Source organism: Grus americana, chromosome 2 (genome assembly GCF_028858705.1).
Source record: "Grus americana isolate bGruAme1 chromosome 2, bGruAme1.mat, whole genome shotgun sequence".
Taxonomy (NCBI): Eukaryota; Metazoa; Chordata; class Aves; order Gruiformes; family Gruidae; genus Grus; species Grus americana.
The window spans coordinates 146,594,295-146,607,565 of NC_072853.1; the positions used below are offsets into that span (position 1 = coordinate 146,594,295).

The 13,271-nt window shown below is 39.0% G+C and overlaps 1 protein-coding gene across 3 annotated transcripts in view; it reads right to left on the reverse strand.

The window, feature by feature from the left end:
- Positions 1–222: 222 nt before the first annotated feature.
- The window catches only part of ST8SIA6 (ST8 alpha-N-acetyl-neuraminide alpha-2,8-sialyltransferase 6), a 42,055-nt gene continuing 29,006 nt past the window's right edge, over positions 223–13,271 (reverse strand). For 2 of the 3 annotated variants that reach the window (XM_054816698.1, XM_054816696.1), the window contains 4 exons: positions 12,926–13,038; positions 11,540–11,632; positions 8,099–8,571; positions 223–3,766 (listed from right to left, as the gene is read on the reverse strand). In XM_054816698.1, coding sequence (XP_054672673.1) covers positions 8,103–8,571; positions 11,540–11,632; positions 12,926–13,038 — 675 coding nt within the window. In that variant the 3' untranslated portion in view covers positions 223–3,766; positions 8,099–8,102. The remainder of the gene's footprint in view (positions 3,767–8,098; positions 8,572–11,539; positions 11,633–12,925; positions 13,039–13,271) is intronic. The other variant, XM_054816697.1, reaches the window with a different exon arrangement.

The window sequence follows — 13,271 nt, forward strand, 5'->3', positions numbered from 1 at the left end:
TGGAACTATTAGCACATTGTCAGTGTTTCTATCTTTAGAAACTATTTGATCTCAATATTCACTCCACAGCATGTGACAGCACTGGAGGCCCACAAACCCTAAAAATTATTATTCCTCATGTGAAGTACAGGGAACTTAAAGGCCCTTCTCAACTGTTGGTTAAGAATTGTTAATCGAAACTGCATTTGGCTGGGTCTTGCAAAAACATCATAAACATTCCCAGAGAGGTACAAAATCCATTTATTCATCATTAGCCTGGCACAGATGTAAAATAAATGAGAAATAATTTATTCGGCCACCCGAGAAAACATGCTTTCCCACAATGAGTGTACTTCAGCAAGTCTTGATCAATCTAACTGTGCCCTGTCACACAGAAATGCTGCTATTAACTTGCCCAGCCTGTGCACAAATTAACACGACCTAGCCACCAAGCACACAGCAGCAGCAGCTATAATAAAGCCGAGTACAAGGTCTGCACTCCCGTGGAGTGAAGTGGATGGAACTAACATCTCATAATAACTTCATGTCTGGAGCAAGGCCTGAGAAAGCTACATTAAAAATAGGTTCTTAATCTAAAGTCTAATAGTGCATATTTTTATTCCATGAGGAGTTTAAAATATTTGTAGGAAAAAGGGTAGGAAAGGTTAACAATTCCTCCATGCATTTCTTGTCAGTCCTGTGCTCTACACAAATCACCGGGAGCTTTGAGAGTGTAGAGGATCAGGTCGTCAGGTCAGCAGCAAGTTTAAACTTCACTGAAACAGTGCTAAAAAGTCAAAGTGCCTAGCCATATTACAGAGCTTTCCATCTGCACTCATTTGTGCATGCTACACCACACTCCTTCAGTTGCGACCTCTTTTTGTCAAGGGAACTAGAATAAGTTTCTTCTTTTTGACTAAACCTCTCTTAAAATGTATTCCAATAACCTTTCCAGTTAGTAATACATGTGTGTTATAAATAACATAGCTGCACAGAAATAGTCCAGACACACTGTAACTACAGCTCTTTATGGTGTATCATGGTACACTGCATACATTTATTCACTCAGGTAACGCAATACGGTGCTAACTAACAAACACTTTTGAAAAAAACTTGCTTCTCCACTGCAAATAATTTTCATTTTCTCCTCTCCACATCTATTTACACACAACTAGGTTTTGCCACTTTATTTATGGTGAGTAGTTCATTGAATTTAATCTGAGCAATGAATGATACCCTTTGCATCACCTCTACGTACACACAAAACACTTGGAATTGTTCTAGATACAATGCAAGATCCTTTCCATCTGTAAAAGATGTATGAATTTTTCCAAGTCAAACCACGTAGCTGCTACACAGCCAAGATCATCTCAGCGCACTATACTAGACTGGAATAAGTTACAGTCCTTGCCTGAACACAGGTGCATCTCTGTCTCCCTGGATGAAATATGACATGGTTCTCTTCAACCTAGGCTGTTTGCATCACCCAAAGGACAAGTACATCACCTTGCACACCTTCCAGCTACAAACACTCAGGGACAGTCTTATGTGAGTGACTTATGGCATACGAGGAGCTCTTTTGGGAGCAAATTTGTCTCTGATCTATAACTAGGGTGTTGCAGTAGGCAATCATCCGTAACACTCCTAACACGGATGCTGGGTCTTGCAGCAGCCAGCTCTCTGCACATGAACAGCAGATGCCTGTGGCCAGAAACTGGCACAAGTTTCACTGCTGGTGAAGACAAAATGTGGAAGTGTGGTGCTGGAACCACAACAGATCACAGTAAATCAAACCCTTGTGCTTGCCTCTTTCAGTCACCAGCTGGGAACGCAGATGCACCCATCGACTCAATTCGGATGTCTTTGTTTCTGTTAAAAGCCCTACTGACATGCAGAGGTCCACTCGTGTATTAGTGGTGTCATTCAATGCCTCAAAGCACTATTTATTTTTAAAAAACCTTATTTTGAAAAAGATTACTTTATTGCTGATACATGCAGCCAGGATTTATGGACACTTCTGCTTGGGTAGAAGTAGTATTGGATTCTGCTATCATTATCTTGGAAATGGATCAAGGTGCTGAATGTGTCTCAACTAACAGACCTGGAACCATAACAATTGATTCTAATACTTTCAGGATTATTTATGTGATTATAAAACTGCTGCCAGGTAAGCTTTCACGTATTACAACAATATAGAAATGGTCTTCTAAAGTATCAGTTTAAAAGTCTTTTTGAACCTTATTTTATAAGATTCATTTAAGTAGGATTTTTTTTGCAGATGTAATCCTCAATGAATACTGAATGCTCTTTAAATCAGTCGATTGGGGATTTAATGCTACAGCAGCAAAAGGAGTTTTAGTCAACAAAATACCTGAGAGTATCTGACTGTAAAAGAAGAAGGACACGCTATCTTTGAACTGATCATTCAGTAGACTCTCAAAAAAGCCACTGAAACTTCTTTTAACTGAAACTGGTTATTACAAACTTTTTGTTGTTTTGGTTTTGGGTTTTTTTTGTTTGGTTTGTTGTTTGGTTTCTTTTCCTGCAGTAAAACATATCAGCAATAACATACAAGCAGTCATAGCTAGGGGAACAACTGCTTGTTGTAGCTCCTGTAAATGTTAATGCCATTCTTTCCATCGGCCTGATACTCCACTTTCTCTTGTCACAGGATGTTGCTCCACAGGTATGCCTGGACCATATGAAAACATGAAGCACAAGAACTGTGTAGGCTTTAAATTAAGTGACTGTAGGTTCTTTTCTCATATGTCCTGGTACAGGAGAAGAACTTGGGGTTGATTGTAAGAGGAATATTCTAATAACGCTTAGTGCAGTTGCCTTATCTGTAGTCACATATCGATAGGAGCTATGCCAGGTGAAAAGGAAATAGAAGAAATGATAAGTTTGGTACAGATCATTGTTCTAATGGATGGTCCATCTCGCATGTCAGCCCAGATACAGATCTGGGATTGCAGGAATGTGTGCAAAGTCATGCCCTACCAGGACTCTGGGGATTGCAGCATGGAACCTAGTTTATTGTCCTCATTTGGAGCCAAACTGGACCTCAGACAGGAACACGAGCAAGAAGAAGGGTTTAAAAACAATTACACAGCTCTGGTCCTTCAAACGCTTGTTCACAAAATTAACATCATTCACATGAGTGATCCTATTAAATCCACAGCATTATCTATTGCCCACAAAATGAAAGCCCATAAACTACTTGACTATCTCTAACCTGAGGGATTTTTTTTAATCTGGGCACCCTGGGACAAACTAAGAATGACATGGCTCTGAATTAATTACTCCTCTGTAGCTTTTCTCATCACCTTTCTCATGTAGACAAATGCTAATGTTTACAGGATCAAGTTCTTAATTGAAAATGTCCACTGCCAACTCATGCAGCTACCATACAGAGACTATTGCCTATATTACATGATATTAACAAAATCAGAGATCTATGTCAAAATGTTTTAATGATACTTTAAGAAACAAAACACGATGAAGGTCACATATTGCCACCATCCTGAGATTGTGCTTTGCTACAATTAAACCAATAGTCAGGAGTTTCAGAATTTCCCAAATAAATGCTATTTTGTATTTTAAAAAATGCTTACTCAAAATTCAGAAATGTAGCAGTCACTGTGTGAAGAATCACTTCCTTTTCTCCCCAAGTGTAAAATATTTCTCTGTTGTAATAATGCAGTTTAATGCTCACAAAATCACATCAGACCAAATCCAACACCGAACTGCTGAGATATACACAAATTGTCTCCTTAGGATCATCACCCTGGAATTAAAACAATAAAAGATGTTATTGATATTTCTCATATAGTAACAAAACTGCTTGTTATATTCAAAATAAGCCAATAGCTCAGTCCTCCGTGTACGCATTTTACCTTCTGCATCTGCTTTTTCAGACTGGGAGTCTGTGACATTTATTATACAGTATCATAGGCCCACAAAATTCTCCTGGGTAAGCTGGACTGCTACTGCGTGATCTAGCTCCAGCAACTGCTCTTTTTAAAGAAGGACTCCTTCATTTGAATATCCCCAGAACTGCTCACACTTATTCCCATCCTTTTCAGGCTTACTAAGCTAATCAAGGCTAGGTCTAACCAGTATCTCCATGGGACACATCCACTGCTAAGCTGAATATGGGTATGTTCTAAACTATATTATCTTAATCATATTTTGAAACAGCTAGAGATTGAAATTATTCTGTTTCTTCAACAGGCCAGTTCTGCTGTGGAAAAACAAAACCAAACAAAACCCTTCTAAATGTATAAATAATTTTTCATTTGGTTTGAAATCTAATGTAAATTCTAATCTTTAGATTAGATTTAACTTTATTTTTCTATTCTGGTGGGTTTTACCTAAGCCAGAAGCAACTTACCTTCACCTGTTTCATTACTGACATTATTCTTAAGACTTAAACTTAGTTTAGTGTTGGAACACATGAGGAAAGTGTGTGCTTAAAATCTGTGCTGCATGGGTACTAAGCAGAAAAGCTTTCTTTCAGCACTGTATGCATCTAACAATTTAATGCTGGATAATATTTGCCATAGTCAAGGATAGGCTGAAATTTGGCTGCCTGACAGGAATCCAGAGGTGTCCTTATTTTCAAAATGCGGTATCATTTTCTCGAGGTAATTAAAAGAAGTGAATTGTGGGGCAGTTTATATTTCTCTAGCTACACTGAGGCACCACTAACATAAAAGAATTCCAGCAGAATTTAAGCTCATTTTGGATGTATCCTACTGTTATAAATAGGTTATTTATAACAATTATATTTATAAATAGGTTATTTATAACAGTATTTATAATTTATTTGGATTGACAGCAACTTTCAATATTAAAAAAAAAGATCACATGCTGACAGAGTTTGGAACAAAATTATTCTCTTTGATGGTAATTACTGAGCAAGTAAGCAGGCAGCCCCCTGCTTTCCAGGATGCTGCCCTGCTAGCTCCACCTTGAGCAGCACTGCTGCTCTCTCTGTCAGAAAAAGATGGCTTTTAATCATCTGGTTGAAATTAAAAAGCCCAGACCCAATTTTTACTTTCCAGGTAAGAGACACTCACACTCAGTTCAAGGTTCAGCAGTTCTTACTCCCCAACCACCAGCACACCTCTGCTCAACCTCTCCTCCTTCAGTCCTTCTGCTCGGACAACGGAGCAGGCTCAGGGAGTCTCAATTTCATTCTTACTTTCTATGGCTTTTTTTCTGTTGACTGACTCCTCTGAGCAGCTGCTTAATGTTACTGTGCTGTATGTCAAAGGCACACATACTCATCTTCCCTGCTGTCTCTTTCTAGCAAGCAGAAAACCTGATGGATTCTTGGTCAGACAAAATTTGCATTTTAACCAGGCTTCTGGGCAATCAAATTTTTGCCAGTCTGATTAATTTATCATCTGACATTTTTTATAATCAGATTTTTCTGTCTATTTTTAAGTATGAATCAGGCCATTTCCCCTCCTTGAACCTATGTTTACTTGAAGCTAATGACATGCCCTTCAGGGTTATCAGGTTAAACCAATGAACAAACAAGACTTCATTCAGCTGCAGGGCCATAGCAAAAATGGTTCTGTAATTCAATACTAAATAATAAAGATCATTATTTTCATTACATTTCAAGATTTTGCTGATGTCTCATTTTCCATTTTACCATCTGTGATAGGTATGCATCTACTTTAATGAAGACGTGCATCACTGTTGAGCATAATCATAAAGGTGCAGGAGCGGCTATTAAGGCAGATGGAGTTTCCCACATTGTTCAGCACCAGCTCTGCAGGGCTCTCACACCTGACAATTATCTATCCCGTAAGCAAAGTTCACCTTTACAATGGCAAGGATGGTGTTTTGGAGCAATACTGCCAAAATGATTCACTGGGATGCAGTTATGGTCTCCCCATACTGTTGCAGAACCTGCTACCTGCTTGAAATATAGGTGCTGGCAGCAGAGCAGCTTCCTTCACTTCTTATTTATGGCAGCAAACTTCTGTGTCCCAGCAATGTGTGAGGGAAGTTCTGCCTGAGACTTCTGTGGGCACCCAGTGGTGTAAGGAACCTTCAGCTACCCACTAACAGGGAAGAGCAGGGAGAAGAACATAAAATGGAAATTGAAAAGAGAAGGGAGATTGCTCAATTTTTAGAAAAGGTCGTCTTCAGTGAAATAGAATCATTATAGAATTTCAATTATCTCTAATAGTTGATAATAGTAGCAGAATGGTGGCTTATACTGAAAGCATTTAATCTCCTTGGGCTAACTTTTTGCTTTGTAAATGTAAGTGATTAACATAGTGGAGAAAAATCTTAGGGCAGCACAACTTATCCTTCTGGTTGCTTTTTCTTTACAGCTTATTTTGCAAATTTGGCCACAGAAGTGATTTTCAGTCTGTCAAGCACGGCCAGCATTTAATTAACCCACACAGATGCTTAAACATTTTTGTGGCTTCTATCTGCTTCTCTTTAGATTAAATATTCATAAAGAGCTGCCTTTCATTTTCTTAGCTGGTGTAGTTACTACAATTAAAATTACATGGTATGTCTCCAGCAATTTGTACTATAGGAAGAATAAATACAATGGAAACTGCAGGGTATAAACAGCTTAGCCACTGAGAAAAATACATTATGTATTTCTTAACCTTTCCAATATGCTGCAACTTTTTACAAGCAAAAAAGCATACCTCAGCCACATGAAACTGCATACACATACACCTCTGCCTAGGTAATCTCCTGCCATGGGCTAGGAGAATGGATTCACTAGATGGTTTCTAGATCCCTTCTCACATGATTTATATTATTGTAATAATATACGAAAGCAGTTTATTTTTCTATTTCTTCAAATAAACTGAAACCGAATAAAATTGTGCCTTCTTGGAACTAGGAATTTGCTAGTTTAAAACTTAGCAGTCTCTGACAATGACCCAAGTGTGAATGTATCTTTAATATTTGCAAATACATTTCAGAACCTATCTAGAAGAAAAGCCCTTAGCTTTTGAAATTAAAATTTCTGGCTGAACAAGATGATGCTATTTTAATTTATTTAACTTGAGTAATACAGTCGTAAGATTACATCAGTCCAATTAAAGCGTATTGTATACAATGGTAGTTCTACCATATATTTCACTTATTGTTATATTAAATTGAACCCCCTGGAAAAATAGTTCTGTGAAAGGCAAATCTGACGACAGTATTGTGACCTGGGGAATTTCTGATTTAGCTTAAAAGATGAAGAAGTATTTATACAAATAGGTCTTATTTTGTAAACAGGGCAAGTCAAGATTGAAAACATGCACACAAATCTTTTCAAAGTCATCTGTAATCTGCACATGGTAAATTGGCTCAAGGTCAGAGGCCAGACTCAGTGCTGCACTTCTCAGAGGCAATACGCTGAAGGTAGAGGTCCAAGGGGGATGGTACAGTTAGAGAGGACAGAGGAATGGGAATGACACTTCATCCTATATCTGTAACTCCCAGATTCTGAGCTGCCTCAAGGTGAAATCCTCAGCAAGATCTGTTGTAGTGCATGGCAGCTTCCTCAGTGCTGTCCATCCACAAGCTGTTCCGCAGCTCAAGGCTGCGAGAGCATACTGCTCTAAACTTCTCTTTACCTAACAGGAGGGAAGAAGGGCGCATATGCATGCTACTCCTTCATAGGGCAATCTTAATCCTTGCTTTGCCCTCTGTGTACATCTGGAAAGGCGTGCCAGGATTAGGTGTCTTCTCTTGCAGGTCACAGTATGTGACTGCCTTTAATAACACAATTCACAAAGGAGGCTGGTTCACGGGAACCGATACCAAACCAAACATAGGTTGGTAGAGGCACCCAACTGAGATAAGGAGACACTACTGGTTGACTGTGAATTATGGTGATAATGTGTATTTAGCTATGCTCCCCATCTAAAGTTCACAATTAGAAAACATTTCTCAGCTCTGTGGTACATTATATTTATTCAGAAATCTCCAACCTTTGACTCGTTTATGAACACAAGTTTAATTGAGTGTAAGGTTGAAATGTCTCTCTAAGGAAGAATAGACCCACACTGTTCACAAAACAAGTTTTCCCTTGACACATTACTTAAATAAAGACATTTTACGTGGTAAGAATGTGACCTACCTTTTCAGTCTGATTGGCATTTACCAAACTGCAACTTCAAAATGCCTTTGCCATGAAGTTGAAGGATCTGATTGTATTCTTTGGGCATTGCATGGAAACCAGGTTTAGGCAGCTGGTTGTCATAATAGTGGTGGCTGATTGGCATCTTCTCTGTGGATTTTGAGAAAGGCCAGAAGCCATAGAGCTTCACATTCTCACAGAGCTCAAGAGCAGCACTAGTGATCATAAAACCAGATGACAGCCGGTAGGCTTTCACACCCTTAGTTCTCCAGAACTGGGCAAGACTTTTCAGATAGGTGGGGTGAAAAAATATTGCCCTTTGGGTTGCTTTGGACTCTTGCAGAGTGTGATATACTTTGAAAGAAGTGGCTGTGTTGCTTCTGAAGGAAAATGCTGGCAGTAAAAGGAAAGCATCTCCATAGACCGCAATGTTCTCCAGAAATTCTGTTTTCTTTTCATTTAGTTTGTTGTATCTGCAAATTACAACATTTTAAGAAAGGAGTGAATGGAATGTACTATTGATATAAATATTACAGACCAAACCAGCACAACTACACTTGCATGTATGAGTTACAAACTCTGCTGTACCAGTTCAGCACATCTACATTGCAAATTTATACCAACCTGTTATATGTTGTCTATGTGCAGTTATGAAAATCTGGCTTTATTGTATAAGAACGCGCTTCATAGGATTGAATTTGCAACACGGGAGTTACTGAAGCAGATCAAATTCACTGCTAATGAGACCAAGTCCTGTTTACAGAATTGATCAATTCAAGAAATTTCAAAGGAGAATGCAAAAAAAATTTGTATTTATATTTTCTCTGTTTAAAAATACATGCACTATGGTATGTACCGCATGTGTTTGTGAAATGTGTTTCTTACATCAATAGGTATACAATAACCTCTCTTCAAAATCTGGGTGTCTGCCTTATGTGGGTAACAAGTACACATGTGAGCAGTCTCGGAGTGTTAAAGATTAGTGTGTGCTCAAGTTTTGCAGGGTCTTAGCTGCTTCTGATATACTTTTAAAATAGCTGAAAATACAGGCATGTCTGTTTATCTCCTTTGACTGCAAAGGGAACACATGGAGATCTGTAAAGACTTAGATCTCTAACTTCACAAATGAAGAGAATTTATCCTCAGATGCTTTGGTTCCCCAACAACCAGCAAAGAGACTTAGTTCCCTCCACTGGATAATTCCATGTTCCCAAATATTGAGCATTAAGGTTCCAGAGTTATCCAAGAAGTGATACAAGACACAAAGGCGTCACTCAACTCATTCCCTCTATAGATCCGAGTTGTTTGAATCACCTGAACATATGGTGATTGCACCCCCTTTGGGATTCACAGCACGGAGTCCTCTTTTGTAGGTAGGTGTCTATCTGAGCAGTGTGTTTTGTCTTTTAAGGGCAACCAGAGCTCACTTTTCACCCATGGCTCCAGCTGAAACTGGAAACTTGGTTTCATTTCTCTTCATAACTCGAGTAGGTTCAAACCCTCTTCTCATGCAGCACTTCAAGACAGAGGACAGCAGCCACTGCCATTTCCATTCAAAACCCTCATGGAAGAGTTATCAGTTACCTCTTGCGCAACTGAACTCATGCAAGGAGTGATACACCCCTTCTCAGCCTGAAGGGGTTTAAACTTACAGCTTCTGCTTCCCAGAAAAGTGCCATTACCACCAGACTCTGAAACAAAATGAATGAGAAAGACTCAGCCCCTCCTGTTGACCCTGGGCCCCAGTGCATGCAAGAGCCGCACCACCAAAACAAACAAGAAATGCCTGAGCCTATGTGTAGGAAGAGTGGTTGATGGGTGAACTTCTGGCCCCTACTCCAGGAATTTTCTCTATTGCTACTCAGTGTAAAGTACATAAAGAGCCTTCAGGACAGAATTCAGATCTCCGCTCTTCCTTAGCTGGAATTCTGAACGACCCAACCTCGTTTTGTTTTCCTTTCCAGCTCTGCCACTGTAAGGTGCGGTGTAGCCCAGCTCCATTAGGACACGCAAGAACTGTGCTTCTTTCCTCCAAGAGACTTCACCTACATTGTACACCCTGACAGATACAGTTCAAAAGCTGATTAACCTTAACAATAATAACATCAGACTAACCCAAGTACCCAAACACAGAATTACAAACTAAAATGAATAAAGTCAGAATAGGTCTTCCGAGAGAAGAATCAAACTTAGTTCTGCTAAATGGTGCCAAGCTGCTTCTTGCTCCTCCTTCAAAAGCATTTACAGTGTTCTCTGAATATTTAAATAATTAATTTTTTTAAATCCTAAAGTCCTCTCATAATCTCATTTCATCCTCACACAGGTTTAGCTCCTATTCCCTTCAGTGTAACTTCTATTAACTCTGGTGTGGCTTAATTTGGCTAAAAAAGGAGTGCAGCTGTGGCAGAACACTTTGATCAAGCCCAGACAAATCATGCATCAGATCAGCAGTCACCAATGATGCTGAGTCACTGGACAAAGTTTTTCTTCCTCATATTCTTGTGTAGCCCCACTAACATCAATGAGCTCAAACTATTTTTGGAGAAGCAATAACTCATCTTCATTTAAGTCAAAAAGGGCTGTGTAGGTATCAAGGTAGTTAGCACTCATTGCAAAAAATCAAGTTCTATCCTTGAATCAATGACAAATGCCTGTTAGTTATTTCTATGCTCACTGTACTTTTTTCCTTTAAAGGGGGGGGGGGGGGGAAGCTTTGCCTGATGTCTATTTGACAAATACAGATATGACAGACAATAAGATACACTAAGATCAGTAAGCAGTAAATAACATGCCACAGCAGCCCTTTCCATAGATAAGCTGCAGTTCCAGCCTGCTGAAGATGTCAGATTAGTCAGCCTGGCCTTATTAGATTTTCTTTTCATCAAGAAAGTAAAAAAAAAAAAACTTTGCTGAGAAAAAAGTGTGTGAGCAGCTTTCGCATGGATTGAGAAAATGGATTACAGAAATTGGGCCTCCATTCAGGAAACAGCCTTCATCAGAACAGCCTCTAAGCACATTACCTAAGAACATGTGCTTACAGTCCTACTGAGAGAGTCAGACACACATTTCCAAGCTTTCCTGATTTATGATTACAATTCCTTCCTTATTTTGGGAGTCATGAGGGTCATGGGGCGGGGGGCGGAGAGGAAGAAGAGGCTTGGGCTTGCAATCATCAATTTTACTCTGTCATAAATTGTGATTGGTGCCAATCAAGGCACTTTCTAATCTGGGTATTGCTGACTCCTTTCTGCTTCAAAAAAGACCAGTTTTAACAGATTTCCACTCAGACTGATACATATTTTACATGGGAACTAAGACTTAATGAAGTAATCTGCATGCATTGCTCTTTATGCTGGTATCCCAAAGGATTTCCAACAAAATCTGAATCATGTCAAACAACTACACAATATTGCACAGAAAGAGATTTGCAGTAGTACTTACTTCTGAGCTATGATACTTGGATTAACAGTCACAAGGTTTGTTTTATTGCCAACATCTTTGCTAATGCCTCCCGTGGTTGGAGGGAGGTTACACCTGAAATCGAGAAACATTTACTGAAACAGATGTGCACCAGAAATGCTTTACAGTTATTATTTGCAAATTCCTCTCTTGTGCAATGACACTTTCACGTCAGCTCCCAGGGATCTCTAAGCACTTTACAAATATTAAATAAGGCTTACAGCACTTCTAGTAAAAATATTTAATCTACTGTACAGATGGTTAAAATAGGGCACAGAGAGCTCATTTTCATAAATCATCTCACAAACCAGGAGCAAAGTTAAAATCCCAGAAGGAGCCAGTCTATGAATGCCCTATGTTAGCTGCTAGGAAATATTGTCCCTCTTGCATAAACAATGCATTTCTTCTGAAAATCTTCTATTATTTTCTGTTTTAAACCAGTCTGATTGATACCAGTCCCTCAGCTTGCACAGTAATGTTGACATCTGTTTCATGAGACAACAGCATAACTTGCCCAGTTGCAGAAACAGTGGTTTCTGTAAAAGGAAAGGTCAGTCACTTAGTAAATTTAACATCTTAGGATGCAGAGTTCCCATTTTTATTACGATGGTTATCTAACTGGAAAGACTTTTTTATTATTATTATTATTTGAAAAGCCCAAATATTAGTCAAAAGCAGAAAAGGAAACAAAATCCAGCAGACTGTGTGATTGGACATCACTGAGAGAAGAACCTTCACTTGGTAACTCTGTTCCCTTGCAGGAACTACAAAATGTGAGTCACGTACTGAGTAGGCCAAATTATGCTCTGAGTATGCCTGGTTTTCTCCACAATCTATTGAGGGAGCTGAAAAAAACTGCTTAAATTAGTTGTCTATTTTTTTAGATGGCAAACAGAAGGTGACACAAATACCAGGGCAGTTAAGTAACTGCAATAGTGAGCCGACCTAAAGCTAAGTAAACCCTTTTTTAAACCAGATGTAAAGGTAAGCATGTGACATTTAATACCAGTCTTTCTTATTTCAATTTCAGGGTTTTCTTTATTCTCTTCTCCTGATTAAAAAAAAAAAAGGGGGGGGGGGGAAGTTCCCTCTCCTAAAGAATATTAAATGAATAGAAATTTTAGGTTCTCAGATAATCACATTTCACATCACTGGAAAGGTATCTTTGGAATCATAGATCATACATGTATCCATATAGTCCTCTCTTTACTTAGGAAGCACATTCTGAAATTTACAGTACCCTTAGAGAGGCAGAATTAAAGAATTGTCAAGATCCTTCCTCTGCTACAAACTGGCATTGGCATGCTTCCAAACATGCCAAGTTTTCAGAAACATTTGAAACCCTTGGTACCATGAAGCAGCTCTTACCTAAACACAAAGTCAGAATGATCGATTTCAGCTCCACAGCTGGAATTTTTCAGAATGCCTCCATTTCCAACCACGGCACAGGTCTTGAAGGGATAGACTGAAAGAGGAGAGGACTGCAAACAAATAAAAAGACACAGCCAATGCCTTATAAATCTTTTGTTTCTTTGCATCTTTAGACATTTGTCCTTGCAGGTTTAATCCTGTAAATCCCAGTGAAAGCATTAACCATTTAGCAGACAGGGTTGCCAGGCCTGGGCAGCCAAGAGCCAAAAATAGGCACCAACAGACTGAGAACTGCTATTTCTGTCATGAGTACTTTGAGGGAATAAGAATGAATTGTTAAAAC